The sequence below is a fragment of the Synchiropus splendidus genome, chromosome 18 (genome assembly GCF_027744825.2).
Source record: "Synchiropus splendidus isolate RoL2022-P1 chromosome 18, RoL_Sspl_1.0, whole genome shotgun sequence".
Classification (NCBI taxonomy): domain Eukaryota; kingdom Metazoa; phylum Chordata; class Actinopteri; order Syngnathiformes; family Callionymidae; genus Synchiropus; species Synchiropus splendidus.
The window spans coordinates 10518477-10546236 of NC_071351.1; the positions used below are offsets into that span (position 1 = coordinate 10518477).

Consider the following 27760-nt stretch of genomic DNA (forward strand, 5'->3'; position numbering starts at 1 on the left):
CATGATACATGGAGGTGCATCAAGGACATTTCACTTTCTCACTAAACATGACCACTGTACTGTTCATGCTAAAACTTCACAACAAGCATGCTGCCAAAGAATAATCACAAAAGAAACTGGAAGATTTCAGACCAAAGAAAAGAAATCACAGCAGAAGTAAAAACCATGAGAAATACTTCAAACCAGAACAGAACATTGGACCGTTACTAAAAGTGATGTTCACCTTTAAGGGACTGCTTAGAGTAGTTCCTTAAAGCTTCAGACAGCCAGTGATTTATGAGCCGAGTGGCACTGAATTGCAATTAAAAAAATGATCCTGGAGAATCAGTAGACATCTGAGAACACAGGAGTATATCTTCAACTAGTTGGTAGCAGACAAAAAAGTTTAAGAAGAAAAGCAAACAACGGCACCTAAAGCTACCACAGTTCTAGCAAAAACAGTACATGAAATAAGAGATTGAAAAGTTGAACCTGAAGGGAAATGATTTGCTCTGAGCTGGCGAAACTATCCCCGGAACTCTAACAAATATACATGTCATCTGATGACTTTCTTATGGAACACGGTGGGAGCGTCCTCATCTACCTGGGAAGAACAGTAAGCACAAGAACTGCATGGAGTCTGAGCTTCCAAGCAACAGAAAACTCAGGGTTTTCGGAGTAAACAGGCAGTTCTATGTCATCTCTAAGGTTTGGGCAACGTTGCGCTGAGGGCTGACGGTGACATCTGGCAGAGCTTGGGTGGTGGAGCGGGTCCGGGCCCCATCTGATGATCCCACGCTGGAGGCCGAGTGGGTCCTGGAGCGAACCAGGCGGGTCATTCCAGCTGTTGGCACTGAGGGGAAGCAAATCTCCGCTTAATGTTAGTGTTCTTGGGTGTCCCTTTTTTTTTTAAATGAGTCATCATCTCCATCTCGGATTTGAATTGCCTGCACAGTGGCGGGGTTCAAATCCTAACAGTCAAAGCAAAGATCACTTTTTGCTGCTTTCATGTAAAATAATGTAGAGTGAAATATTATAATAATAATGTGTTTCATATCAAGATAAAGATGATCTTTCAGCTGGCTCGTATGGATGACAGATGGGAGATAAAAAATATTTTTTATACTAGATACTTCTTTTTTGAGTGTTGCAGTGGTCAGTACCAAAAATAGACCAAGGAAGGTAAAGACCAGAGACAGTTTCCCATGAGCCGCTACAATCTGCACCAGAATTATATTTAAAGATTGTAGTCCATAAGGGGCAGTTTTGGCTCCACATGGACCATCATTGGTTCATGAGTCTGTCCCAGGTTCTACTTCCTTGAAAACTTTTGGTACATTTTATAATCTGACTAAAAGGGAGCTTTGTTCTGTTGATGAGATTCATTACACATAGGAAGCATCACTTAAAAAAAACAACTGCAGAATCTCATCACAAAGTGCGAGCTGAAAGTGTTGGCATGCTGTACGACCTGCTGGCCACGCCTACTGACCGAGAAAGAATCTGTGTGGGGAAAGAAAAAGTGCAGCAACATGCAGACAAAAACGATCCGACTGACATCATGGTGAGAGGATGGAGAGAGGGCGGGGCTCTGATAAAATCCTGATACCTGATTGGCTCTCAGGTGATTTAAGACAACATGAGGGACTGGAGGGCAGAAAGAGAAAACAGCACACAAAAAAAAAAATCGATAGAAAGTTGTTAAAGTTAGAATCACACAGGACACACACAGACTGTTCTCCAGCACAGGGATTCATCACCTGCTGCTCTGGATGTTCTACTTACAGCAAATGAAGTCGCACTGAAAACTGACGTGCGCACAAAGACAAAGTTCATGAATATGTTATAGATAAGATAATAAATCAGTGGTATCCATTTGTTCACTTGAGAGAAATATTTCAACCTCTGCTTGGAATCGAAGGACATTTGTGACAGCCACACACAAAGGTCAACAACAAATAGATGACAGTAAATAAGCCACAGGCTCACGTTGGTGTGGATGAGGAGAAAGCACCATTGGAAACAACACATCAGGATTTCAGAAACTTACTGTATCCCATCCCCTGGACAAAATACTTAAAGGCCTCTGCGAGTTTCCCAGGCTGTGAGAGGAAACACAAATGTCGCATTAAAAACCTTTCAGCGGATTGTAATGACTAAGCATTGCAGTAGTGGAACACATCAGGGCTTTGCAAATGAGAATGCATGAGACGAGTCTTTACTTTGTCTACTGACAACAGCGTGGCTGTGAATATTAAAGCCTCATTTATGCACGACCGATATGTGTGCTGCGTCTGGACATGGTGCTGCAAGATTACAGATCTCGTCTAGAGATATTTGGAAATTGATCAGTGAGTGCCGAGAAGCCGGAAAAGGTCTGGCTCATAGTCTCCTGAAGAAGAAGCCGTCAGTCTGATCTGATCTGAATACCTCTCCATCATATTCCAATTGGATTTTTATACGGCTACAAAAAAAAGAAAAGAAACAAGCCAGATTAAATGTGTTGTTCATCTTCGGACACTGACCTGTACCACTTGAGGAAGCCCTCCACAGTCTGCCATCTACAGGAAAACAAAGAGTAAGTTTAAAAAAATATTTGAAAATAAATGAAGAAAGACTTTGAGGCTTCTTAATATTACATGCATCTTCACATCACTATTCACCGCAACAGATTTAAAAGACTGGGTCACCTTGAGCAGTGTGGTCTTTATAGGGTTCAGTCTAGAGTTGCACTCCACCTGTAAACACACACAACTGGATCAGCGAAATGATGTCCTGGTTAATGGAAACAAATCAGATACTCACGACGGCATCCACGGCAGGTGATGTGTCTCCAACCACCAACAGAGCAGGGCACCTGACAATTGCACACTTGGGTTAGATTTAGCATAAAAAAATGAATGATTTAAAACTAAATACCGGAGTGTCTTCACTTCATTCTCATTGAGGCCAGGAACTGGACGCTCCATCTGCAACTCGAGGCGACTAGTGGGGACAAATTAGTGTTCATTTGAGGTTAATATTATTTTCAATTCTCTGTCCATACGTGTCATAGCTGGTGTAAAACATGGCCAGGTTGTCCTGTGGTATATCCTGAGAGATGTGGAGTCTGTACGTCTGAATGAGCTCCTTGTTCTCAGTCAACTCGTCCTACAAACAGACAGACAATCCTGCTCGCACTGGATGTTCATCACTTTATGAACACAATTCTTTGGGTTCTCACAGGGCTGAAGTGGTGTCCCATCAAGATGTCCACCAGGTTGCTGGTCCAGCCGCTCAGCTGCGAAACGTCAGATTCAAATGGCATCACAGCAACCCAACCAGAGGGAGGTGAGACATACCTTTGAGGCGGCCCAGTCCATCCAACCCTTGGCACATGGGTCGACGTTGATGAGAACTAAACCTTCAACCAGCATGGGTTCATTTAACTGAAACACACAATCAAAAACGAAATAACCATGAAATGGAAAAGCCTTATAGTTGCAGTTGGGTCAGCACAAGTTCACTTACAGCAAGTTTGGTGAGGATGTAGGCCCCGGCTCCAACCCCGATGCCAATAACACTCTTCACCCTGGACGTCAGAAAGGCAAATTTAAAGAACACTCACTCTCAAAAACACAAGTGAAACTAAGCTGCTGGTCTTACTGGAGCTGTGTCAAGACTGAAGGCAGCATCTCAGCCAATTCATCCATAGTGGGGTACTGGTATCTTTGAACAGAAAAATACATACACAGTCACTCTCCTTTTCGCACCACAAAAAGGTGATGCTGTCTCAGTGCTCGAGTGTAGCTTACCCAGTGGGAAATGTGGGAGCGTTCTCTTGTTGACCCGGAGCATCAATGTGCAAAACCGAGAAATGCTGAGTCACCTCCTGCATGTCCTCGTAGTTAAACAGGCTGTTGAAACAAGACTTGTCTGCGGAAAAAAAAAAAAAAACAGTTGTATGACATCAACACACAAAGATGTTCAGATGATTCAAACTCTACTCAAAACAAAAACAACACCTCCCTGTATATGTTCACTTACGGTTCAGGCCAATGTCATGGTAGGTGAGAATTGTGGGTCGGTTGCCCTTAGCAACCCCTCTCATGGTAACATGCAGCACACCATGTGGAGTCTCTACATCATGCTCCTAGGCAACAAAGCAGATATATGCATATATTGATCACAGCAGAAACAAATTGGGTTCAGTGAACTTTGCTCTGGCAATCCATTTAAGAGCAGTATTTATCAAGTAAAACGTCCAACCACAAAGTCAGGAGGATGAGACAAGCAAAAGGCTCAAAGTCTTAGTCTCATGAGGTGGCAGCTGTTGACATGTGACTTAGCACAGCGGTCTCTACCTGACAGGAGCTGCAGCGTGAGTCAAGAGTCACACATACTAACAATGAGAGGCACATTGATGTTGTCAGTCTTCTATTGAGAGCCTGACTGCAGGCTCTACAGATGGACGCTCAGGCGGAATAGTTGGCTTAAAATTAGAACATTTTTGGAGGGAACTACTCAAAAAATTAAAAAGATGGAAATACGCAAATAAACAACAACAAAGCAGAGGAATCCTCCCTTGATTTTAAAATTAAATTCCGTGGCTCGACAACCCAATGAATGAGACACAACTTATGACATAAGCAAGACGTTTTTTAAATCAAAATGAAAAATAGTTTCAACCAATCACTGTTCAAAACACAGTGGTGGTGAGTTATTGATGAAAACTGACCTACTCTGCCTGCTAACGTTCGACATCATCGATATCGGTTGGCTCAGAGACGACACAACGCAAGCGAAGAGCTCTCTCCTAGGCTGTGTATGACAACAAATATTTGCTCTCCTGTGAAATGCTCTCTTGATCCCTTCTTATTTGCTGCCCTTCATCAGTGCAAAGTTTAAAATGGTGCTCAGGCTGAGCTGGAGTTGCTGCGCGTCTCTGTGCATGGAGATATTCTCTTTCTGCATGGGTTCAGCAAAGCTCCACGACACTACATTATTTTCTGTTTTTGGAAGCAACTCCCACACAGCAAAGCACGCAGTGATGCTTTTTTTTCCACCCTGGATCATGTGTGCTACTGGTTTGAAATGATTAATGTTTTCAGGGAACCATTTTACACTGCCAGCAGAATCCTCCTGCTCTACTTTTAAGCAAAGCTTTGTTAAAGAGCGGCATTTGGAACGTGTTATGATGTTTAAAAAAATACTGATATGTACGACAAAAGACAGTTCCATGTGTTGAAATTGATTTTACATCACTGTCACTTCCAATTGAAATACAATTAGAAATGGAAAAAATAAACTCACCTGACAGTCGAAGTCTTGGAGGTTTTGTCCATTCTAAAAAAGTAAGAAAAAAAAAATCAGATTCTTTGATCACCTACTGGTCATTACTCGTAGTAGACTGTCGACATTTAGGCCCTATACAGTTCTGAAACATTACACGAGGCAAATTTATGGCCCCAGCATATAGACGTGAAATATCTCCACAAGCACTGCTATTCCATGGGACCTATATTTATTTGAGAAATTCTAGAGAACTCTGCTTTGCAGACCCTACAGGCTATAATTTAAGTTGTTGTTTTTCAATCAAAACCATTGCCATTTATCTGAAAGAAAACCCCTGAAGTCACATTCCCTTCTACAGAGTGCTCATTTCAAAAATGGAAAACTTCTCCCATACTGAGAGTGAAATTGTTATCCAGCAGGTGTTGCTCGAGGGGGAACATAATATCAAACATTCAGCCACAAATGCAGCTTGAAGAAAACACTGCATAAATAAACTGTTGTGTGCATGAAATTTACCTGTGAAGTCAGGAGAGGCTTGATCTCAGTCAGCTGGACATCGTGAAGCTCCTCCATCATGAAACCACTTGCCTGCCTATTATCCTGAGGCGATAACAACAGCTGTCAAAATCCACTATTTTATCATAAAGTCAGCAACGATTTGCTGATTCTATCATCCAGTCTCCATGACACTATAATGGTTATTAACCTTCAATTTCAAAAACATTGAACCAAGAAACGAAGAGGCCTTTTGAAATAAAGGCCATGGAGTTATGTACAGCTAAAACCTTTATTCAAATCCTCTGATAGTGTGCATTTCTCTGAGCAACAATAGATGTGTGAATGACTGTGCAATAGATCTAAAAACATGCATGTGTCAGAATTCAGTATTTTTCTTGCCACAGTGTCTCCGATTTGGAATTGGGGGCATTGATGTGTCGGATTTTGAAGACAGGGAATACAAAAGCAAAGGTGGGGTCCTAACAAACTGAGTTAGCGCAAAGGGTGAAAATCCCAGGTGGGACCCAATGCTTCCAAAGCATTGGAGAGAACCCTGTATTTTTTTTTATATTTGATTTATTGACTTTTATTTTTGTATATTTGTCAACATATCAACAATGCGTTGTACAATTAAAAATGCCACACAAATGTTGTAATAAATGAGCTGATGTCATGTTTTTGCTTCAATTTCATACAGTAACTGCAACAGCTTGACTTCAATATGTTTGAATGGCATATGAATAATATATTAAGACTGGAATCATATGTCTTGATGTCACTCCGCCATCATGGCTACTGGTAAACTCTTAGTTTAATACATTGTTTCTGTGTTGAATTGTGTTAGAGAATGAGAGGGAGGCATGGAGAAGACAGCGTAACAGATGAGCTAATGTTTTGATGCTAGATCAGAGATTAGTGGAGGTGAAGAAGAACGTGCAGGCGGGTAGAACTAGAGGAGACAACTATCTGGTGTGATCTGTGACAGGAAGGTAGCAGCAAGAGGGAGATGAAAGCCTTATTGGAAGCGGGATCTGCCACCATATATCAGACGGACAGTTGATCCATGATGGGTCATTGTATCATGAGATGATGGTCGATATCCTCAGAAAAAAAAAATATTTTTTTTACAAAATATTCCCCCACAACACTAGAGAAATTCCACATAAGCTTGGCAAAATATTAGCCACTGAAATCTGTCTGGTGAAGCAGCGCTCCACTCAGATTGTTTCCATGTTTATCTGTGTGTACTTCTGCGCCTGGTGAGCCGTCCACCCACATATTCTGATCCAGATCTTGAGAGGAACACCAACACTTCATCAGTTTGTTCTGTTTTCAACAGGTAGCATTCGCTTTGCATAGCATGAGGATGCTAACTCGGAATGTATATACTGTATTAGCAATACTCCATGGTCATTAGTTTGATAGAAATGAGGTGTTTCTGACACCAATACCCTCCTAGATATAGATATACTGTACATTCAGTTTGAAGAGACGCTAGTTTGGGATTTGAAAACAGGACAAACGTGATGAAATGTACTTAGGTCCGCATGGTAAGTGCGTCTATACATGTGGAGGAGTCACGGGAGAGGAGCTCCTCGTTGATAAGCCCGTCGCTAATGCCAGTTCCAGACACACACTTGGGGCTTAAACACCATTACAAGCCGGCCACGTTTCACCTCGGTGATAACTGGCGCCTTAATCCACATGTATAAGGAAACAGTGAGAATAGCTTCCCACGGGAAGAAGCAACAGCCGCGGTGGTCGAGCTAACTTGGCTCGACTACTCTGCCATTGGCGATAACACCAAATACTAGCGAACGCTTTGGCTGACTCGTCGTCGCGTAGGAAGCAGCCATTGAAAGGTTAACTTACCAGGTGCCGTACAATCCAAAACCCAAGCGGTTCCGAAGGAAGACGGAGAGATAATAGTCGCACCGGGGAAGCTGACAGCCGCACGCGGACACTGAGGGGCGGTGCTAAGAGCACCTAAACAGAAGTGGTCACGAGGTCACCCAGTGGGTTTCCATGGCAACGCAGGTCTCGCTATTATTATGGTGCTATTACGAATACGACACATATTCCACGTAAATAGACGATTCGAGGGAAATTCATTACATTTTGCTTTAAAAAAAACCCCAAATATGCTAGCAACATGTAAGACTGATGTAGCTGTGTCTGTATGAGATGTTAAAAGCTCATATTAACTCAAATAAAATCTGGGATTTATGTTTTACTTGCCAGTTTTGACACTTGTTAATTAAGTTTTGATAACTTTCGTTGTCAGAACATCAGACATGTCACCATTAGGAACACAGAAAAAGTCTTTAAACAAACAAGATACTCACTGACATGGAACAGCATTAGAAGTAACGATTTTCAACAGCCCCTGTTCATCCATGCTGATGCTGCATAATGAGGTCATCCACACCAGGGTCAATGAAACTGCCTGCTTCTTCTGCAGTGCCACCATCTGTCAACCAGCATGTACCCACTGTGGCGCACTCTCCACATATGTGATGATGCAAACACTTAAGCGTATATTATAAATAACACAAAGAGGAGAGCAATTATTGTGTTCCTAAAATGATGTTAGAGAGTTAATATCAGCAAGTCACTTTACATGAATGAAAGAACAGTGCACCTGTATTTTTGAAAATGTCTTTTTATTATAATGAACAATGCATATGAACTCCCATCCAAATAAGCATTACAAACATTTGTAATGACACAAAGCCAAGATGATCACTCCATACACAGCAAAATGAAACCACCTGGAAACTGGAACAGAATCTGTTCACCCATTCAGACCTTCTCTTAAAAATAAATCTACAGCTTTATACAGTTGGCTCCTGTACATTTATAGAAAACTTCCCATTTACATGTCCTGAATACGGTCGTCTCAGGCTTGAACTGAACTGCAAATTGTGAACTGTGAAACTCCGCAGTTGAAACGGAACACAGAATGAACACTTACAGTACACAGGCTTACTCACTATAAATGTTGGTGTCAAAAAGAGAAGGCAATCTGTTTGGGTCGTGAAAACCGGCATGAAATCCAATGACTTCAGATAAAAGCCTCAAGAAGCATGTTTTGACAAGAACTGTCAATTTAAACACCCATTTCTTAAATCCAAGTAGATCTGTTGAATTGCCATTCCTACAGGTGGAACTACCAGAACTTCAAAAAATTACAAACCAAATATTTCTTTCTGAATATATAAAAGTTAATCTAATTTAACTACAGTTAAAAATATGGGTTACCTTCTGAATACTATAAACCTTAAACTATATATTGGGAGTCACTAATTAGGTTGTTATTCCAGGGTAAATAGAAAGAAATGTTTTTTGGTAAACCATGTTCTAGACTAAAAAGAACCACTTCCAACAGTAGAAAGCCATTAGTCAGTTAGTTGAAACCTTCAAGAGACTCCACTGAAAGCATCATGGAAATGTTCTTGAACACAAAGTCCACCAAAAATGTCAGTCTAATTCATTTAAAAAATATATTAAACTAGATTGATTGCCTTTTCATTTGTTGCTGCAAAGCAACTGCGGGTCCATTTTTTTTTCCAAGTGCAACCACGTGTGTCATGATGCGCTGGGTCAAAGTTCAAATGCGTGCTGCAAAAATTCAGTGTTGGACAGACAGAAGTCTCACTGTGCAGAGGTCATGCAGCAACCTCCTGATTCGTTGTTTAAGCTGTGGGAGGCGGGATAAAGGGTCGGGTGGCTCAAGCTCTCCGGAGTGGTCCAACCAGGACTCCAACACTGCAGACAAAAAACATTAACACCATGTAACTGAAGGTTCAGAAAAAGTGTCACAAACAAACAAGCAAACTGTCAGTTCTCAGTGCTGGGATTATTGATGAGTAGTTTTACCATCCAGCTCTTTCTCAATCAGATCCATCCTGTCATTGATCTGCTGATGAAGAGACTCAACATGCTCGCACAGGTTCAACTGACACCCAATCGTTGACGTTGTTGACAGCGAGAGTGCATGCTCTTCGTTTACATCAGTGCTCTTCACGGATAACTGACGGCGCTCGCCAAGGTAACAGTTTTCTGGTGCAACCGCTGCATCACTGTCAGTATCTTCTTGCTTTATTTCCTGAGGAAAAAGGGGAACAGAGATATTTTCCCACGAACAATGACAACAGACGAAGACATAAACTGACTTCTCACTTATACTTTCAGAACCTGATGAAAAACAAATCAGCATTTACCAAAAAGAGTCCAGAGTATTTAACCGTCTCATAGCAACAGTCACCAGAGGCATGAGTGTGTGCTGCACTGTTACTCAAACTACATAGCTATGACTTTATTAAATTACTTTTCATACTTTTATATATTTGTCAACCTATTGAATGGAACAAGAGAAAACAAATTAAAATCATTCCTAAACAAAAATTATACAGTTCATTCAATATGAAAACCAAATGTCCTACCTTTTGTTCAGGCTTTATTTCTGGTTTTGAACATTCCTTTTCTTCAGGCTCCGATTTAGCCCTCAAAGCACCAGGTTTCTGGTAACAGTGCTCACTGCTCACGTAGCTTACAGAACTGTCTTCCCTTGAATCTTCGGTTTTCAGTGGCTCCTCATCAAGCCATCTCCAGGGAAACCGCCACAGCCGCAGGTCAGGGTGAGAGGCGGAGCTAAATGAAGGACCAACTTTACTAATGTGTTCAAGCAAACAAACAGAAGAGATGTTGGTCACTTACTGGAGCAAACTAATTTTCAGCTGCAGTCCACTAAGGACCTGATGAAGTCCATAGGTATGGGCCAGAAGACCGCTAGTGTGCAGGATCTTGGAGGCGTTAGCAATAGAGTAGTTCTCCTTTACGCAAGACAGGCCAAACATGTGACCTGAGGTCAGGAGGTCCGGTTGTGGCAAGTAATGTTGTTTACGTCTCCAACCTGATAACACATTGTAAATTCGTTTCCCAGGAATAAAAAACACTTTCAACTCAAAACAAAAACATACCTGCTGTGTGTCTGCAGTAGTAGCAGATGTAGTTGTGCGGGACATTGTCCTCATACAAGCCCATGCAGGTGCCATGTTGCCAACACAGACAAGACTCACACTGCAACAAAAAAAACAATATTAACTGACGGCAGAGTCCACGTAATGTGTTCATTAAAAAAGGATTTCCTTTTCTCTACCTGGATCATGAAGTCATTCTCCTCGTCCACCTCACAGACGCACCTCACTACCTCACATTCTTCTGTCTCCATAGCAACTGGCCAGGAAGTAGTGTCTTCTCCACTCTCAGCAGTGAGTGTTGACCAATCGCTGCCATCATCAGCTGCTAGAAAAACAATAAAGAATTAAGAAAAAGGCCTTTCATCATATGGATTCGGCTTGGATTGCATTACGTGGGGCTGTGAGCTCATCCTCACCTTGTGTAAATATATTTGGGTGTTCCGGAGAGAGTTTGAGCATAATTCGTGGATGGTCTAAGAGTTCATCGTCACTGCTGCAAAGTCCTGAAGAATAAACAAAAGAGCTGACTGAGTGGGCTGCTGGAACAATGGAACTTCAACATGAAATTAAGAGTTATTTAAAGACCATCACCATCTGCCCACCTGGTCGGACTATAAAACTACTTTTGCTTTCAAACTTTAATCCATGGTAGAAAAGGCGTTCTATAGGCATTTTATGGATTTACATTTACCTGAATGGCTTTTCTTCTTCTTCTTTTTCTTCTTCTTCAGCTTAACTCTTAAGAAGTTCTTCTTTTCCTTCCGATCATTTCCATATGGCTTCTCTCTCGCTTCCTCTTTCTTCACCTCTGATTTCGGACACGGAGGTGGGACTGCGACAAACAATTTAGGTTTTACTACAGATTAAAAGACAATAAACATGTAAAGAAGAGTCCAACCTGTCTCTACTATGCTGTGCTCTCTGTCATCATGATGAAATGTGCTGGCCTGTGCGTTCATCTTTCTTTCCAGTAGATACTCGCATCCTTCGGAAGATGAGCGTTTCCTCCTTAAAAGATATGACAACAGTATTTCAAAAACAGCCCCAGTGGCACCTGCAATTTTGCCTTTCTGCAGTTAAAACCACAATTTTACCTCAAAGTTCCCTGCCCACTGCTTCTCTTGTCCTGTAGCTGATCAGAATGATAATACTTCATGTGGTAATGCAACAAACTGGCCTTTCTGAAGGACTTAGTGCAGCCCACTGACGTGCACTTGAAAGGGTTGTGGTCCAAATCAATGGAAAGGATGGGAGGTGGTTGATTCTTTATCACTCTGTATACTAGGGATTAGAACACACAATTTTTAAACAGGCATTAGTTTATTAATAAGGATGATAAAACTCATTTAATAGTCTAGTGTTTTCGTTTCTTACGTGGTTCTCGACTGTACTTGTGTGTGGTGGGGAGATGGGACTGACGTTCCAACAGGATGTCTAATAGACAAGATTGCAAACATCTTTTATTACTGCACTTGCATTAAAACATCTTATCATTGTGCAAATTTCAAACACTAACAGCTGCTTTGTTCTCCCTCCTTTAAAATTAACACTCAGTATTTACTGCCAAGCATTAGTTCCAATGACTATACATTGATAGGTTCACCTTTGTCAACATGTGGTGGGATGGAAAGAGCTGGCTGGATGGAGGAAGCAGTGCCTGGTTCATCTAGCGTCTCAGTTTTTCTACCTGGAAAATAATGTGCTAATGAGCAGCAGTAAATGTTTCTCTTTGTCTTTCAGGTTTAAGTGCATTAAACATAAAACGAATCATTCTTACTTTCTTCATTCGGCCCAGGTGACGGAAGGCACAGTGAAGTATGATTATTCGCCTCCACACTTTCACTGTCAGCACTTTCTTTCTTCACCTCAGTTGAAACCTTCTCTCCTTGTTCCTCTTTCTCTTTCTCCCTTTTGTCTCCGTCCTCCTCCTCACTTTCCCCCTCCTCCCATCCTTCACTTCCAACTGCTTTCTTCTCCCGTTTTGACCTCTGAGAACACACACGCACACAGGTACATATATTGTGAAAAGTTGAGAGGCGCAAATCCAGGAAAACTTACTTTTGGGAAAGGCTTAATTTTAGCAGCCTTCACATTTCGAACTACTCCATCATAGAATCGCACTGTGTAGGAATCTGAAAACACACAAATGATTACAATTGATAACAAGGATTGCAGATTAAAGCACAAAATAAATACAAACTGGCGATAACACACTTGTTATTAAATAAGCTAGTGAAAGCAAATAGCATTAATGCAATGTTGACTGTAATTTCAAATACAAAAATACAGAGCTTCAAGGTAAAATACGTCATTTTTACCCTCCTTGTTGACACGAATGATTTTGGCTGGGTAGAAGCGACAGTCTGTCCAACATGCCAGAACCTTTGTACCAGAAACAAATACCTATAAAACATGGAAACAGCTAGTGAGACAACAAATTTACATTTTTGTATACAGTTGTTAGACTGCACTATATAAATCATGTTTTGCTTCTGTATTGCAGAAGACAAGATTGAAAACCACTGGTTTTCATGCAGTCCATCAGGCAAAACTTTATTACACATAGGACTAGCCAACAGCCAAAAAAGTGTCAAGAGGTTGAAAATCAAACTGATTCTGAACAGTGCCATACCGGGGAGGAGCGGGAACTTTTTAACCCCTGCCGCCTCAGACTGATGCGCTCCAGTGGACGCAAACAGGACGAGCTCCAATGAATCCATTCATTATGACGACGGCTCCACTGCTTGAAGTGTACGAGTACTTTCTCTTCCTCATAGTCGATTTTCTCAATTGTGGCAGAGTACCTAACATTAATAAAAAAATATAGATTTCAAAAGGACACGGTTTGTTTAATGGTTTGTAATAGAAATCAAATCCCGATAGACTTACATTTTGTCATTTCTTACATTTATTCAAGGTGATAATGAGAAAATTTCATGAAATGAATATTGTCTGTTTGAGTCCGTACCAGTTTTTTTGGCAGTCTCTGGCCTGCAGCTGAGCTCCGACCTTAAAGGTGATTCCCGACCTCTCTGGAGGGGTCTTCATCTGACGAGTCAAGACATAACAGAGACGTGTAAGCAAACTTTCCCTCAACCCATGATACTGCTATACTCATTTGAGTGACATTATTCTTCACTCATTTTCATCAAGTGTGGTACATTTGTAGATCAGATGGAAGATGTTTCAGTTGGGTCAAGCATAAATACGTCCGATTTTAATAGTATATTTAAAAACAATGCTCTTGACTCCTAACTACAACAAATATATAACATGATTTCTATCACTTTAAAGTTTCAAAGGTCTCAAAGCCAAATGCAATGTATCAATGAATGAATGTAAGCGACTGAAGTAGACCTCATTTTGGCATCTTGGCAAGATTACTTTTTTGAGATGCACCATTCTCTTAGCAAATTGACATCCCCATGATCAAGATGCATCACTGGCTAACACACCAAATAAATGTGATTACATTTTATATCATAGCACGGCCATATTGACGATACTGAAAATATCATGGTCTTTTTAAGTAACCACTAAAACAGCTGCACTTTATTATTTTTTAACAGCATCATACTTTGCTTTAATGTGTCCAACTGCTATTCGGGTTTTACAACAGCGTCAATAAGGTACAATTGTGACGGAAGCCGTTTTAACACTTTATAGTCACATTCCAGGGGCACAAACAACTGATTGGTCCGTGGGCTGCTGTGGGGCGTTATTCTAGTTTGTGATTGGCATAAAACCAAGTCAATCTGCAAGTGCCCGCCTTCGGCTTAACAGCCGTCCAGACAGAGACAGGAATGCTAACGTTAGCTATGTTCGGGTTGGCGTCATTGAACTGGCAGAAATGTACCACAGGCGACCTAAAACCATCTTGGAAACACATGCACCAAAACATCACATGCAGCAGCAATGCGACAGCCAAGTGATGTCAGTTGTTGACTCGTCCGTTTCAAGTGAGCGGCTGTTTTCACTCCCTTGACAGCAGAATAGCAGCTAACTGCTAGCTTCAAGGGTTCACAAGCTCAGTCTGAAAACTCTTAACTGACAGCTGCAAAAAGAAAGGCAATTTATGGCAAAGACCGAACAGTCAAAAAAGGCGAAAGTTTAAAAACATACCAACTCATTCGTAATCTAGAAAAGGTTTCCTAAAGTTTGAATGAGCAACATAAAAGCTTGTTTACCTCTCTGGCAGTGCACTCATGAGTGACGTCTCACTATGGCGTCTGCAGCGCGCATGCGCAGTCTAATAAAGCCTTCGTCACCCAAAATTTATATCGCGTCTCAGAGAGGAACTACATTTGGCATGCAACATAGTACAGTGCATCCTCTGCTGAAATAGACAGAGTGTATTGAAAATGACAACTGGTAGAAAAATATTTTATTGCAGGCTTGGAATATTAACAATGCATGCATGAATAAAGAAGAGATTTCAGATTAATGGTGCAAGTACGGGGCAAGTCGAGGATCTTTTTTCAGCTTCTGCACAAACTCAACGTACTTCTGAGTCGATGCTTCCTGATGCCTGCGGGAAAACAAGAGAGGAACCCGTCATGTCAGAGTTGTAGACGTGTATTCTGGGATTATTATTATTATTACACTTATATATTTTCACTAGGAAGTAGATTTTGTACTGCAAAGACAAAGGATAAGAGATAAAACTGTGTGAGAAAGTACAAGCTTATCCGTTTCTTGGCCACGTTTATTTTCAGGGTCTTCTCCGCACAGTAGTCATGGTACTCTTCCGTCTGCTGTTTGGTCATGTTGAGCTGGTTTTTGTGGAACCAGTGCTGCCGTTCGTGCAGCTCCTCTGTCTCCTGTGACAAACAAAATGAGGTGATACAATATATATATATATTTAAAATACCATGAGTAATTTATACCCTGTCATAGCGCTCCTGTATGAGATTGGCCTGGGCCACCAATCGTTCTTTAAATTCAGCCAGACAGTCCTCATACAGTTGCTGGGCAATCACTTCATTCAGATTTTCGGGATTGCTCAGCCTGGCGAGGAAGGGTGCAAGGATGTCTATCTTCTTCTCCTGCAGCAGCCTCAATTCCTCAGCAGCCCGACGTTTCTATTGATATGAAAATCGAGAAACAGAAGGTTTCATTTGACTTGTGACAAATAAGAAATTACATTGCCTTTGTTTCATGTGGCTGCTATCCCATAGATATTTTAAACATATGGGTTGCAGTAATTATGAGCATGTACCATTTCTTCTCTCTGGCTGTGGATCAGTGACGCTCCCTTTGTGGTAGACATCGGGAAATCCAGCTCCACATCTTTATTCTCCTGTTCCCTGCACGCCACAATGTTTCTTATCTGCATTCACACAGAGGTAAGCGTTTAAGGTGCAAAATACATCAGGTACAGAAGATACGATGAGATAACAGTCCTTCAATCCTCCCACAATGAGGAAATTCGCATTAAGAAAATAAATAATTTTAACAAAAAATGCAGCCACTCTATCAAAGAACACTATTATTCACAATACAACACAATAGTTTTTCATCTTTAGTGCACATGTAGTGTCGATGTAGTGTTGAAGTAGCATCAGTATTGACCTTTTCCAGACTATTTACTGTCATGTATCTACTCATCAAATAATATGGTACAATATGGTACGCATGACTCATAATGTTTCTGTTTGTATTAGCTCACTGGAACAACAGTTGATGCGACTCTCAAAAGCCTGGGTACTGGATTTAATATTTATGAATTGGGAATGTGGAAATGAAAAACTTGAAGACGATAAAAAACATGCACCTCTATGATAGATGCTTTGATTTGTTGAACGATAACTTCCTCGTCCTTCATCAGATGTAACAGCATGTCATACACTTTGCGGGGGCAGGGCGGAATTTCACATCGATCCACCTGGGAAAACACTCAGATATTTGTAATTTGTTCAACAGTGTAGAACCCTGGTGACTGCACCTGGAAGCTGGACACCATGTCAGCTGTGAAGTCCTGATGTTCCCCTGGTTTTATGAAGCGTCTGTTTGGAGGGATGAATCGATGATCTTCTAAATGATAAGTGACATTGACTCGCTTTTCAATGACAAGAAAAACCCGCTCAGCAACGTCTTCTTTGGCTGGTTTCTTCCTGTTGCGGTCGAACCGCTCCACCACTTTCTGTCGTGGGAGTTCAGAGATGAATTATTTATTTGGTTTCAATATCACATTATTGATGTATTTAATATTACCAAAAGTGGTAGCTCTTCCAGGTCTATGTTGGCATCTGTAAAGTTTCCATTATAGACAACATGACGGTAGTACAGGAAGTCTTCCCTGCCCTCATAGGTCTCTGTCATCAGGCCCGGGGACTCCTTCCGTCGCACTAAGCCATCGACACGAGCAGTGCTGAACTCCATCTCACGCTCGACTTCTGCCGGTGGGGTTGTGTACCTGTGATCTAAGCAAGGCAAGAGCATCCCTTTTTGGCACAACGTAAAGTTAGAACGTGTCTTGCAAGTCAGAGAAGCTCTTACACAAGAGGTGAAATCGTCTCCCTCTCCCAAAGCTCTCTGTGGTGGAGTGTTCCACATAGTTAACTTCTCTCTCCTCCAGGTGGTCGTCTCTAAAACGGTACCACTCTTTCACTGCCACAACGTTGGTGCCTTTCGAAAATGGAGGACAAAGTGAACTTCAAATGTTAAAATGATCCTGAAAACAAAAGGCAGACGTACAGTCCATGTCACTGTACGTGGTGAGTCGTGTTACCAGTCCACATGAGTTGACTTCTAAAGCAAACTTCTCAAGTTTGGCTTTCTTATAAAAGGTGACTTTTGAACCTCCTGGCCAGCGGGTCTCCAAATCTGAGGCAGAGAGAGACAAACAGTTACACAGCATAACTCAGCAATATCAGTGTGTTGAACCGTGTACCTTTTTTGGAGATCGCCAAGGGATCGACCCATGAGCCAGGCATTATGAAAGCTCCGCTGGGCTTTTTCCCCTTCAGAAGTTCGAAACAGCTACTTCAATTTGTTAAAATACTTGGTCATTTGTGTAGACAAAGGGCAGATATGTACCTGATCATCTTGATCCCTTGTAGTTTTGGCTGCCAATAATGGTTCCCACATGTTGATATCATCCAGATCGTACATCATATCCTATATGAACACAGACGTTTTAGTCCTTGCACACCCTACTAACACAGCTGAGTTCATGAAAATGAAGTTTTACTGCAACAACGTGTGTTTTTAAGAAAATAAATAAATTAGTCCAAAATATTTTGGGTGTTTTACCGCACAGCCATTGCTGCAGTCCTGCATGTTGGCGTAATAGTTGACGTTGTTCCAAATGCTCTCGATGCCAAGGAAGTTTTCATCAGCAGTGCTGTAGTTTTTCCCCGTCAGAGGGTCAATAAAGAAGTTCTCCATGATACTACGGCTCCCAGCCAGGACCAAAACCCAGCTATGTAAACGCAGACCTCGCAGCGGGTCAGGAGACGGTGGCTTCATCTCCAGATTCTGTGAATAAAAAAAACATTCAGCAGAGCCTTTAACATCTTCATACGACCCAAACAGTGATAAATCTGAACCATCACCTCTTGTTGCCGTAGCTTCTCCCACTTTGCAGCTTCTCCTGCCTCTTTCGTCCTCTGATTTTTCTCCGCCACAAAGCGACTCTTCAGCTCCTTCAGAGGTTTCACTTGATATTGGAACTCGTGGCACCGGTGTTCCGACGCTGCAGCACGCACCTGAACAAGGGAAGTTACGATGTGCGCAAGAGTTAATACGTTTCATAAGTTGTGTGTTGAAATACATACTTTTCCAATCACAATGAGAAAACCACAGGGCAAAGCAGCAGTGACTGCGCATTCTTTTTTTCATTGGAACTACCTTGACTTGAGGGTCCAGCAGAGGACACTCCTGATGCGTCTGGTTGAGCTGACACATCTCTTTGACCGCATAGCCGCTGACACAGTAAGCGTCGTAGTTTGCGCCCAGCAACAGGCTACACAGCAGGGTGGAAAATTCAAAACACATGCCTTTCTGTCTCCGCAGCACCAACGTAGGTGAACACAGGTACTTGGGCTGAAACAACAAACATCATCAGCAAAAAATGACGGCAAATAGGTCACAAAATATTGAATCAAACAGGAAAACTGAACTGAACTGAATTATATTTACTATATATTTATATAGAAACAATGTTGTTTGTAGGCGTTAGTCGAGCAAAAAACATTTAAATACTATATTTTGTATTGCAAATAAATGTATATACATTTTGGGGAATTTGACAACTGACTGCAAATAAATCAGAATTAAATTTAAATAAACACTGGAGTAAACATGAATATGAGACCAAGTAAAAATAAATGAACACACAAAATAAGTGGAATAAAAATAATGAACATGACTTCTACACGATTGCAGTACTCTCAGATGTTAAATGTTAAAATAACAGTTCAAGTTTTAATTTAATTTATTTAGTATTTTTACTCTTCATTTTTCACATTCCAGGGGAGAAATTGTAAAACACAAACAACATGTTGACATTAGGAAAATGTTTCCAATACCAGGCAACAGTTTAAAGAGCCACAAAGTTTGTATATATCTTCTGGATGAGTAATCCTCGTTTGAATCTGTGTTTGCATACTGTATGTCACAGTCATTTAGATTCAAATGAGAAGGATGACTCCAGAGAGTTTCTGAATGTACTTTACTGTGATAAAAAATCGACGTCTACTTATATCATGAGAGGATGAATCTTTGCAAGTTGTGATATACACCACAGGAATCAGTGAAGAATCTTAGCAATAAACTTAAAGCAATAGTAATAAACTACACTTGACTGACCAGCTCATCGGGTGACTCGAGAGGTTCTAGAGACAGGTAGTCAGCAACAAAAGAGGCAGCGCCATCCCAGGTGTAAAGTTCCGAGTAGTCCATCATAGTCGGCCGAAGAGTCGTTGAGACAAACTTCTGTATTTTGTAGACATAAGGAACTGTTATGATCATGATACTGGGGTGATAGCGTGAGATGATGTATCAGTACGACCTTGATGCCACACTCATTGATCGGACACAGGAAGAGTGGTTTGCGCTCCGGACAGTAGTGTGAATACTGACGCTGAAAGTTGTCAGCCATCCTCAGCAGCACGGCTTCATCATCTGAAATAGTTCGGTACGACACCGGAGGCAGATCTTCTACCATCTCCGCATCCCTGTGTTCACATTGAAATGCTGTGAATCCATCCATTTCAACTGTTAAATGTGTTTACAGCATGACTTACTCTTCCTGGCCAGTGTCCGCCTCACCGTTCTGGGGTTTGTCTCCATCTTTGACCTGCTGGTCACCATCAGTCACGGGAGGATTTTCCATCTGCAGAGAGAGTGTTTAAGAAAGGGGTTGTATTTACAGTTACAGCAAAAATAAAGCAGCTACAACGTCTTAACATTTCACATCGACTGTTAGATTAGACGTAATAATTTCATCCAGCTCATCTTTTTCAATTATTTTAGATAAACGACTTACAGTTTCATAAACAAACAACTTGATCAACGCGTAGGCCACTTCCTCCACTCTGCTTCATCACAAAGTACACGAACAATGAAAAACAAGACAGAAATAAACAAAAGTCTAACGTTAAATGGTCATGAGCAAATAAAGACACGGGTTTTGGAACCGTAAACGCTAAAAAAAGAAAGTAAAAATTCTGGCATTGATTCATTAAAGCCGTGATCTATCAAAGGGGCAAATGTGGACAAAAATATGAGCCCGTATAAGTGACAATGCAACAGAATGAATAGCAACTTATTCAAATTTAGTCAGATAAAAACAACAAATACATTACTATATACTACATACTATATTTTTAATAATTGAAAAAAACAATTTTCACTATTTTTGTATATTAACTGAACCTAAACAGTCGACAGTTCACACATTTCATATTAAAACAATAATGTTTCAATCGTTCATTACATTGTGAAGACACATGACTGGCTACAGCTAATGCAAACATGACTGAGCAAACGTTTATCTGGTCTGTGACTGCAACGCCGTTTTAGAGAGCACAGGAGAAAGATGTGAACGGACTTACGTTAACTTAATGGTTTGTTAATGTGAGTTTTGAGGAGAGAAATCCATACTACTGAGGTTACGTTAGACGAGTGGAGTTGTGTGTTTCCATGGTAACGGTGCGTCATGACGTTGACGTCTCAATGATGACAGAAAACAACGTTCGGTGTTTATTTTAATAATCACAATTACTGTCTTGAAAATTGTGCAGTACACAAGACATCGAAAAAAACACAAGAATTGTCTTTCTGCTCGGATTCAGATCAGTCACAATTTATTTGCATTATTTGTTTTACATGAACTTTTAAAGCAAATTTAAAGCAAATGTTTATTCAAAGCAGGAAAACAGTCAGTGAAGAATTCAAAGCAAAATCTCTGGGTCAAATCGAATACTCCAGCTCTCATCAAGAGTATATCATGACAATCGAAGAATTTTGTCATTTTGTGGTGTCGCAGTCAAATAAGATCAGCAGCAGAAGATAGTTTGATCTCAAAGAAGATTTTCCCAGCTAACCACTTCTTCCAGCGTAGCGCCGCATTTCCAGGAAGTCCGCCTTGTACCTTCTGTGTCAACTATAAAGTAAAAAGTGTATTAGTCAAGCAATTCATTAATGCATTATACATGTGTTAGAACAGTGCAAAAGGAGTTTCACCTGCTTCAAGATGTCCACATTCAGAGTTTGATTGTTCAGATCCAGAGATTTGGTCAGAAATTGCACCACGATCACTTGCAGGGAATCAGGTTCTCCAAGAAAAGAGAAAACAAAACAAACGTAGTGAATAAAACACAGATAGAGACAAGAATTCACATGTGGATAGTGGCAATCTACGACACAATCCTACCTTCATAGCAGACAAATGTCCTTTGGTGTTTACACCGCCTGTCCTTCCATTTTCCTCCCTGACTAAAGTCTGCAACAACACAAATACCTCCAATGTCAGAAATGTCAGGCTCATTCTGCTCATGATGCCAGAATCGAAACGTAAAGTTGCTTTTGTCCAACCACTCCCAGGAGCCACTGGAGAGGCCAATCCAGACTGTTGTATTGGAGCTGATCTCCCGAACCTTTCTGTTGTCGTCCTCGTGCCTTATAGTGGCCAGATCTGTGTAATGTCGCCTGCAGTGGATCTGAGCTTTGCTCCAATTTTTGAGGTCCTTAATGAAGACAAATTCTGTTGCATTATCTAGAGGGGAAAGATATTTTAAAAAAAATCAACATTGTACACAACGTTGTTTCACATTGCCACAACATATAAGACAAGGATAAAAATGAAAAATCTTGAGCACTCACGTGTGACATTAAGGCAGACTGAATACTGTAGAGTGGCACAAATGGAATTGGTCCAGTACCCATTTTCATTCATCTGTGTACATCCTTGTAGACCATCCAGAATACTGAGCTCTGCACCACTCCATTTCCTGAACAGTCTCTCCCCTGGTCCGTAAAATGTGTCGTTGGACAGCGACCAAGTGAAGCCATGAGAGACCTTGTGCAATCCAATCCAGACCTCCTGAAAGTAGTCATAAGTTAATTCATTCTAGATTTAAAAACGCATTGAGAGTGTTGGGACTTAAAGGTACTTAATCATTATTTAGACTAAACGTCTCACGGTTATTTACCAAATCATCCATTTGTGCCCTTTTGGCCTTGTCAGCGAGGATGTTGACAGTTTCCACGTCGTGTATAGAGACCAAGTCGGCGTATTTACTTCTGCAGTGTTCAAGAGCTTCAGAATGGCTGACAGACATGTTCACAAAATGGTATTCACGTGAAGGTAGTGAGGCGACACACACTGTGAAAATACACACACACATTAATGTTATTTTCATGGGTTGGTGTGTTCAGTATTTCAGTCCCTTACACTCATAACCCCATAACGTAGCTGAGTGATACCTCTTCAGTTTGTGGATTGCAGTAAGATTAAATATTTTGATCATCCATTTGGAAATAGATAAAAAAAATCAATGAATAAAGTAAAATACACAAGCATCAGTTTTTAAAGCTAATATATACTGTATACAACTAAACGGTACATTCATTCGGTTTAAACAACAGTATTCAGTATTAATAAAATAAGACTCTTGCAGAGTAGTTGTGTCATGACTTGCCTGAAGCTGCGATGATATTCAGAAAAATGGGAAACATCATTTTCGCCTTTCACTGTTTAGCTGTAGCGTGGAACATCTGAGGCGCATCGGTAATCTCTTACCAAGCTGACATGCAAAGTGCGTCCGACCTTTTCTTAATTATTTACATGTAATTTACACTAAATTGCATGACCCACGTGTAAGATGGTGTCCATCTAAATTCAGTGGGCAGCAGTTCGGGGTGTTGTCGTTACATGTGTATGACTACTCTCGCATTTCGGAACACAAACCACGTTTTAAACAGTTCTTCATTGGAATTGTGACTAACTTTCGGCTTGTGACTCAAAAACCCTGCTGTATTGAATGCATCACGGCTTTTGGGTGTCGTCAGCGCTCCGTAGGGCGCATGCGCCTAACCACTGCCACTTCCTGCTTCATGTCAGCTGTGTAGTAACACGTCTAACTCACCTGCGCTGCGGTCCTGTCTCTGCAGTTAACTGACCCGTACCTGCCCCGGTCTTGCTGGTCCACCTCAGACGTCCGTTTCTCCGTGACTCTTCATGCGGGTCCCCGTGGCTGTCGCGCTGTTAGTTTGGCTGCTAAACAATGCAGCAAGCCGACAGTTCACTGAGGAGGAGATGGCTGAAGTGAGGTAACGCACTAACTGGGGCCAGAATAAAACACAATTTGTAGCAATAAATTAAAAAAAAAAGCAAGGATATATGCAGTATGTCACGTACCAGTTCTTGCGCTAATCCTAAAAGTAATGGATGATACTTTGATTTGAGTCTTTTATTTGGCTGGGAGCGCGATTCCTGTTTATTGTCACTGAGTAAATGTACATTTTCAGGCAGCGCATCAATGGCATGTTCTACCACGCGTACAACAGCTACCTGGACAATGCTTTCCCCTACGATGAGCTGCGCCCCCTCACCTGTGATGGACAAGACACCTGGGGCAGGTATGATGCACCATTATTATTGTTATTGCTTCATTTGTATGTATTGCTAGTGGTATTCTGGCTAAACTGAATAACACATGTTGAGGTAAATGTCGTCTTTTTCACCTGCAGCTTCTCTCTAACTCTAATTGATGCTCTGGACACGCTCCTGGTATGATACAAGTGCTAAGATATCTTTCTCCTACCTGAGAATATAGCCTTCTGCTAAGACTTAACTTTGTTTTTAAAGGTGCTTGGGAACCATACAGAGTTCCAGCGTGTGGCGTCCATCCTCCAAGACACTGTAGATTTTGACATTGATGTCAACGCATCTGTATTTGAAACTAACATCAGAGGTAAGGCAACCTCACATGGCAAAAAACAGTGCTTCTACTCACTTCTGTTGTGTTCAGTTGTCGGAGGCCTGCTCTCAGCTCACTTGCTCGCGGGCAGAGCAGGGATGGAGTTGGAGCCCGGCTGGCCTTGCTCGGGTCCACTGCTGCGGATGGCTGAGGAGGCTGCCAGGAAACTGTTGCCTGGTAACAAACATCTCAACATGATGTATACATCAGTACTGGTATGAGTGTAGCGAATGGCTTGTGCAACTCTCCCAGCTTTTGACACTCCCACTGGAATGCCGTACGGTACGGTCAACCTGCTTCACGGGGTTAGTCCTACGGAGACGCCCGTCACCTGCACGGCTGGTGTTGGAACTTTTATTTTGGAGTTTGCCACGCTGAGCCGACTTACCGGGGACCCTGTGTTTGAAAACAAAGCTCGCCAGGCACTGAGAGCATTGTGGAAGACCAGATCCGACATCGGACTCGTAAGTTTGCAGACATTCCTTACATCTGCTGAAGCGTTTGACTTTTCTGCTGCTGTTCCTCGGTCAGGTGGGGAATCACATCGACATTCTATCCAAGAAATGGGTCGCCCAGGATGCCGGGATTGGAGCTGGTGTTGACTCATACTTTGAGTATTTGGTGAAAGGGGCCATCATGCTGCAGGATGAGGAACTGCTGAGCATGTTTCAGGGTAATTCTTTTGCTGACTCAGCAGGCATTTTATAACAGTTTTTCCACATGTTTTTGTGGCTTCTTTTCTATGATTTAAAATGAAATGTCATGTTGGTCAGATTACAACCGGGCCATCCAGAACTACACCCGCTTTGATGACTGGTACCTGTGGGTCCAGATGCATAAAGGAACCGTGTCGATGCCAGTTTTTCAGTCCCTGGAGGCCTTTTGGCCTGGACTTCAGGTACCTGAAGAAATCTGTGCAACCACATGAATGATTTTGACCCTTCATTGTTCATTTTGCAGTCCCTCCTTGGAAACCTTGATGGGGCAGTCAGAACCTTCCAGAACTACTACTCAGTTTGGAGGCAGTTTGGAGGTCTGCCTGAGTTTTACAGCATCCCTCAGGGCTACACGGTGGACAAGCGGGAGGGTTATCCTCTCAGGCCAGGTCTGCTCTTAAGATCATCCTTCGGATTTGTCAGTCAGTTTTACATTGTTTCTGTACTTGTGTGTTTATTCAGAGTTGATAGAAAGTGCCATGTACCTATTCAAGGCGACAGGTGACCACACCTACCTGCAGCTGGGACTTGATGCGGTGGAATCCATCGAGAAGATCGCAAAGACCCCCTGCGGATATGCTAGTGTAAGAGCCTTGCTACCTCCACCGCCCAGGGAGTGGTGTTCATTTGTTAGTCCACAAAATTTATTTGGTAACTTAGATCTGACTTAATTTTGGAGGTGATACTTAGGTTCATTATATTTTCCAAACGGCATAAAGATTTCCATTGTTCATTTTTGCTTGTTCTGACTGAGAGAACCAGCTCAAAACGGCTATTAATACCAACAATAGTCTCCTGAAGAAGAGCGCAACATTGCTATTACTAGTTTGTTTTGCACGCTGCTGCAGGAGCTTTTCTCCGTGGCTCTTGGAGGAGAGTTTCGACACCGAAAAAACAAATTTAGGGCAACAATAGGGGTTTAAAAATAAATAAATATATACATAAGGCAACATTTGTACGGCGTCTATAATTGAATCACTGAGTAATATGGTGAAATATGAAATCCTGACTGTTGGTTACCTCATTCATTTTGATAGTCGCAGTATAAATGTGTGTCTCTTTGTTGACATTATGTTTGGTTGGATTTCTAGGTCAAAGATCTGCGCGATCACCAGCTGGACAACCGCATGGAGTCCTTCTTTCTGGCTGAAACCATTAAATACCTTTACCTGCTGTTCGACCCGTCGCACTTCCTGCATGGGGGCAGTTTGGACAGTGAGAGCTCCTGGGAGGTGGGCGGCGAGGACGGGGAGTGCGTCTTAGGTGCAGGGGGCTTCATCTTCAACACCGAGGCTCACCCCCTGGACCCCGCAGCGCTCTACTGCTGCAGCCGCCACGCTCAAGATCGACAGGAGCTCCGCAACATCCTGCTCAACCTGGCGGAGTCGGCAGGCAGCAAAACTAAACCTCCCACACTAGAAGACCGTCAGTGGGGTCTATCGGAGAGCATCGCTCTAAAGCCAGGAGAGAAAAAGACAACACCACTGCTCTCTTGTCCTGTTCAGTCTTACAGTGCTCGGCTCTCCATACTGGGACAGGTCTTCTCTGATAACACTTGAAACAGGAGTCTTTCAAAGCTACACAAGATCTAGAATGAGCCAGAATCAAGATGGACATCACTAAAACAGAAATTACACTCAACATTTATTTATTTATTTGCTTGGTGTTCCCCAGAAACTGTGAACTCATTGAAGGTCTGTTTTTATTTAAATTGAAAATGAAGAAATATATTTTTATTTATGAAGTAGTTTGTCGTTTTTTTTTGTGTGTGTCTTAGTTAGGGCTCAGACATGATGGAAAATGTATTATTCCGATTAACCGTGTTTTATGATTTGAGTTATGTCTATACACTTTATCTTAAACATCAGGGTGGAAGTGCTCCATTGAAAGTGCACAGAACATTTTTGTTCCTTGTTTCAAACCGCATTCTCACTTCCATCCACGTGATCTCATTTAATCTCCATCACGGATGGTTTGGTGATGTCACGTCAAAAGAAAGGTCAATACGTGGTTGCGATAATCTGTCCGTAATTCAATAATTAAAATCAAGGCAGAAAGCTCCCAACCTAAATTTTAGTTTCATCTGTAATTCGACCTTTTTCTATGGTCCGTGGTTTACTCACTCTGACCACTAGAGGCCACCAAAAGCACGAAGATGATGACGATGATCTGCTCTGCTTCTGAATCATGTTCTGGTTGTGGTTACAGGGAAATCCCTCCAAGATCCAAAACCACTCCTATTTGCTTTTGTAATTCCTCATCTTCCCAGGTGGTTTACAAACTTGCACCTGCCCCTCACATCTACATTTAATAGGTTCTTTAACCTTTGACTTGTGGGAAAGAGTTAGTTACATTACATAGTCAACAAGCCGCTGCATTACTCTTTATATACTGTCTATTACCGCATGTATCAAGTTGCTGGATGATGTAGAATTCATTTCCCCAGTAACAACACACACCCAGGAAGGCAGGTGTTTTCAATCAGATGGCAAAGTTTTAAAATACAGCAACTCTTCAAGCATGGTGTCTGCTATTGTTCCAGCGGTTCTGGCTTGGCATGTTCCTTAATAATTTTGTGGTCATGAAATGGGGAAAAACATTCAGCAAATAAGTGTCATTATTTCTGTGACTAAGTGGCAGCATGGCATGGCCTTGTATATCATACTGACTGCGTCCATATAAAGTCCTTCTGTGAGGACAGTGATGGGGGAGTCACCACTCCAACACTAGATCACAAGACCAGAAATTGCTATGAAAACAGTGACAGCTCTGCGGTGACAAAATGCCAAAAATAAAAGTTTTTTTTTTCACGTAAAAAAGTAGCCCAAAATGAAAAGTGCTTTTTTATTTTAGCCTTTAAAGCGGCTACTTTTGTTATGGCCTA

General features: G+C 41.6%; 5 protein-coding genes across 11 annotated transcripts; 1 reads left to right on the plus strand and 4 right to left on the minus strand.

The window, feature by feature from the left end:
- Positions 1–457: 457 nt before the first annotated feature.
- On the minus strand, positions 458–7731 carry LOC128749436 (protein NDRG3-like). Of its 3 annotated transcripts, XM_053849047.1 has the most exons (17): positions 7624–7731; positions 5770–5853; positions 5272–5304; positions 4006–4111; positions 3774–3894; positions 3625–3687; positions 3490–3550; positions 3321–3407; positions 3203–3259; positions 3026–3129; positions 2899–2964; positions 2785–2836; positions 2670–2717; positions 2505–2540; positions 2030–2081; positions 1589–1626; positions 458–832 (listed from the first exon to the last, which is right to left on the minus strand). In XM_053849047.1, the coding sequence occupies exons 2-17, from the start codon at positions 5827–5829 to the stop codon at positions 815–817; spliced, it is 1002 nt and encodes a 333-aa protein (XP_053705022.1). In that variant the 5' UTR covers positions 5830–5853; positions 7624–7731; the 3' UTR covers positions 458–814. The 3 variants fall into 3 exon arrangements, with proteins under 3 accessions (XP_053705022.1, XP_053705021.1, XP_053705020.1); XM_053849046.1 differs by lacking the exon at positions 1589–1626; XM_053849045.1 differs by lacking the exon at positions 458–832 and having other exon boundaries at positions 839–1626.
- A 683-nt stretch (positions 7732–8414) lies between these two features.
- On the minus strand, positions 8415–14959 carry LOC128749434 (PHD finger protein 20-like). Of its 5 annotated transcripts, none has more exons than XM_053849042.1 (18): positions 14921–14959; positions 13702–13781; positions 13366–13537; positions 13052–13136; positions 12792–12865; positions 12511–12721; positions 12337–12420; positions 12108–12167; positions 11828–12014; positions 11632–11741; positions 11425–11565; positions 11150–11236; positions 10913–11058; positions 10734–10833; positions 10471–10666; positions 10197–10404; positions 9631–9859; positions 8415–9519 (listed from the first exon to the last, which is right to left on the minus strand). In XM_053849042.1, exons 2-18 carry the CDS (start codon positions 13779–13781, stop codon positions 9383–9385), a joined length of 2307 nt encoding a protein of 768 aa, XP_053705017.1. In that variant the 5' UTR covers positions 14921–14959; the 3' UTR covers positions 8415–9382. The 5 variants fall into 5 exon arrangements, with proteins under 5 accessions (XP_053705017.1, XP_053705018.1, XP_053705016.1 ...); XM_053849043.1 differs by lacking the exon at positions 14921–14959 and adding an exon at positions 14856–14900; XM_053849041.1 differs by lacking the exon at positions 14921–14959 and adding an exon at positions 14133–14151.
- Positions 14960–15110: 151 nt separating this feature from the next.
- Positions 15111–20881, minus strand: ccdc135 (coiled-coil domain containing 135). Its single transcript, XM_053849798.1, has 18 exons — positions 20792–20881; positions 19982–20070; positions 19747–19912; positions 19545–19670; positions 18585–18779; positions 18290–18442; positions 17988–18212; positions 17772–17852; positions 17626–17695; positions 17430–17558; positions 17232–17360; positions 16947–17155; positions 16678–16875; positions 16507–16617; positions 15952–16062; positions 15620–15814; positions 15414–15553; positions 15111–15261 (listed from the first exon to the last, which is right to left on the minus strand). Exons 2-18 carry the CDS (start codon positions 20068–20070, stop codon positions 15174–15176), a joined length of 2415 nt encoding a protein of 804 aa, XP_053705773.1. The 5' UTR covers positions 20792–20881; the 3' UTR covers positions 15111–15173.
- Positions 20882–21037: 156 nt separating this feature from the next.
- On the minus strand, positions 21038–22533 carry LOC128750053 (macrophage mannose receptor 1-like). The gene is made up of 5 exons (XM_053850191.1): positions 22391–22533; positions 22062–22281; positions 21613–21954; positions 21423–21514; positions 21038–21342 (listed from the first exon to the last, which is right to left on the minus strand). Exons 1-5 carry the CDS (start codon positions 22517–22519, stop codon positions 21226–21228), a joined length of 900 nt encoding a protein of 299 aa, XP_053706166.1. The 5' UTR covers positions 22520–22533; the 3' UTR covers positions 21038–21225.
- Positions 22534–23304: 771 nt separating this feature from the next.
- On the plus strand, positions 23305–27551 carry edem2 (ER degradation enhancer, mannosidase alpha-like 2). The gene is made up of 11 exons (XM_053849767.1): positions 23305–23510; positions 23709–23819; positions 23931–23970; positions 24049–24154; positions 24212–24337; positions 24413–24624; positions 24692–24833; positions 24934–25058; positions 25121–25265; positions 25339–25460; positions 25968–27551. The coding sequence occupies exons 1-11, from the start codon at positions 23419–23421 to the stop codon at positions 26433–26435; spliced, it is 1689 nt and encodes a 562-aa protein (XP_053705742.1). The 5' UTR covers positions 23305–23418; the 3' UTR covers positions 26436–27551.
- Positions 27552–27760: the final 209 nt, after the last annotated feature.

Coding starts and splice junctions, on each gene's coding strand:
- LOC128749436 (XM_053849045.1), bottom strand. CDS start 5,829: ATGATGGAGGAGCTTCACGATGTCCAGCTGACTGAGATCAAGCCTCTC. Junction 3,551..3,624: donor TCAGTCTTGACACAGCTCCA/GTAAGACCAGCA, acceptor TCTGACGTCCAG/GGTGAAGAGTGTTATTGGCA. Junction 1,627..2,029: donor TGTCCAGGGGATGGGATACA/GTAAGTTTCTGA, acceptor TCTGCCCTCCAG/TCCCTCATGTTGTCTTAAAT.
- LOC128749434 (XM_053849039.1), bottom strand. CDS start 14,135: ATGGTGCATCTCAAAAAAGTAATCTTGCCAAGATGCCAAAATGAG. Junction 13,538..13,701: donor AGAGACTGCCAAAAAAACTG/GTACGGACTCAA, acceptor TATTAATGTTAG/GTACTCTGCCACAATTGAGA. Junction 11,059..11,149: donor CCCAAATATATTTACACAAG/GTGAGGATGAGC, acceptor TTGTTTTTCTAG/CAGCTGATGATGGCAGCGAT.
- ccdc135 (XM_053849798.1), bottom strand. CDS start 20,070: ATGGAAAATCCTCCCGTGACTGATGGTGACCAGCAGGTCAAAGATGGA. Junction 18,443..18,584: donor TGCTGGACCCTCAAGTCAAG/GTAGTTCCAATG, acceptor TCCCTTGTTCAG/GTGCGTGCTGCAGCGTCGGA. Junction 17,696..17,771: donor CAAGGGATCAAGATGATCAG/GTACATATCTGC, acceptor GAACTTCTGAAG/GGGAAAAAGCCCAGCGGAGC.
- LOC128750053 (XM_053850191.1), bottom strand. CDS start 22,519: ATGTCTGTCAGCCATTCTGAAGCTCTTGAACACTGCAGAAGTAAATAC. Junction 21,955..22,061: donor AGTCTGCCTTAATGTCACAC/GTGAGTGCTCAA, acceptor TTTCCCCTCTAG/ATAATGCAACAGAATTTGTC. Junction 21,343..21,422: donor ATGTGGACATCTTGAAGCAG/GTGAAACTCCTT, acceptor TTTACTTTATAG/TTGACACAGAAGGTACAAGG.
- edem2 (XM_053849767.1), top strand. CDS start 23,419: ATGCGGGTCCCCGTGGCTGTCGCGCTGTTAGTTTGGCTGCTAAACAAT. Junction 23,820..23,930: donor GGACAAGACACCTGGGGCAG/GTATGATGCACC, acceptor TTTCACCTGCAG/CTTCTCTCTAACTCTAATTG. Junction 24,155..24,211: donor ATTTGAAACTAACATCAGAG/GTAAGGCAACCT, acceptor TGTTGTGTTCAG/TTGTCGGAGGCCTGCTCTCA.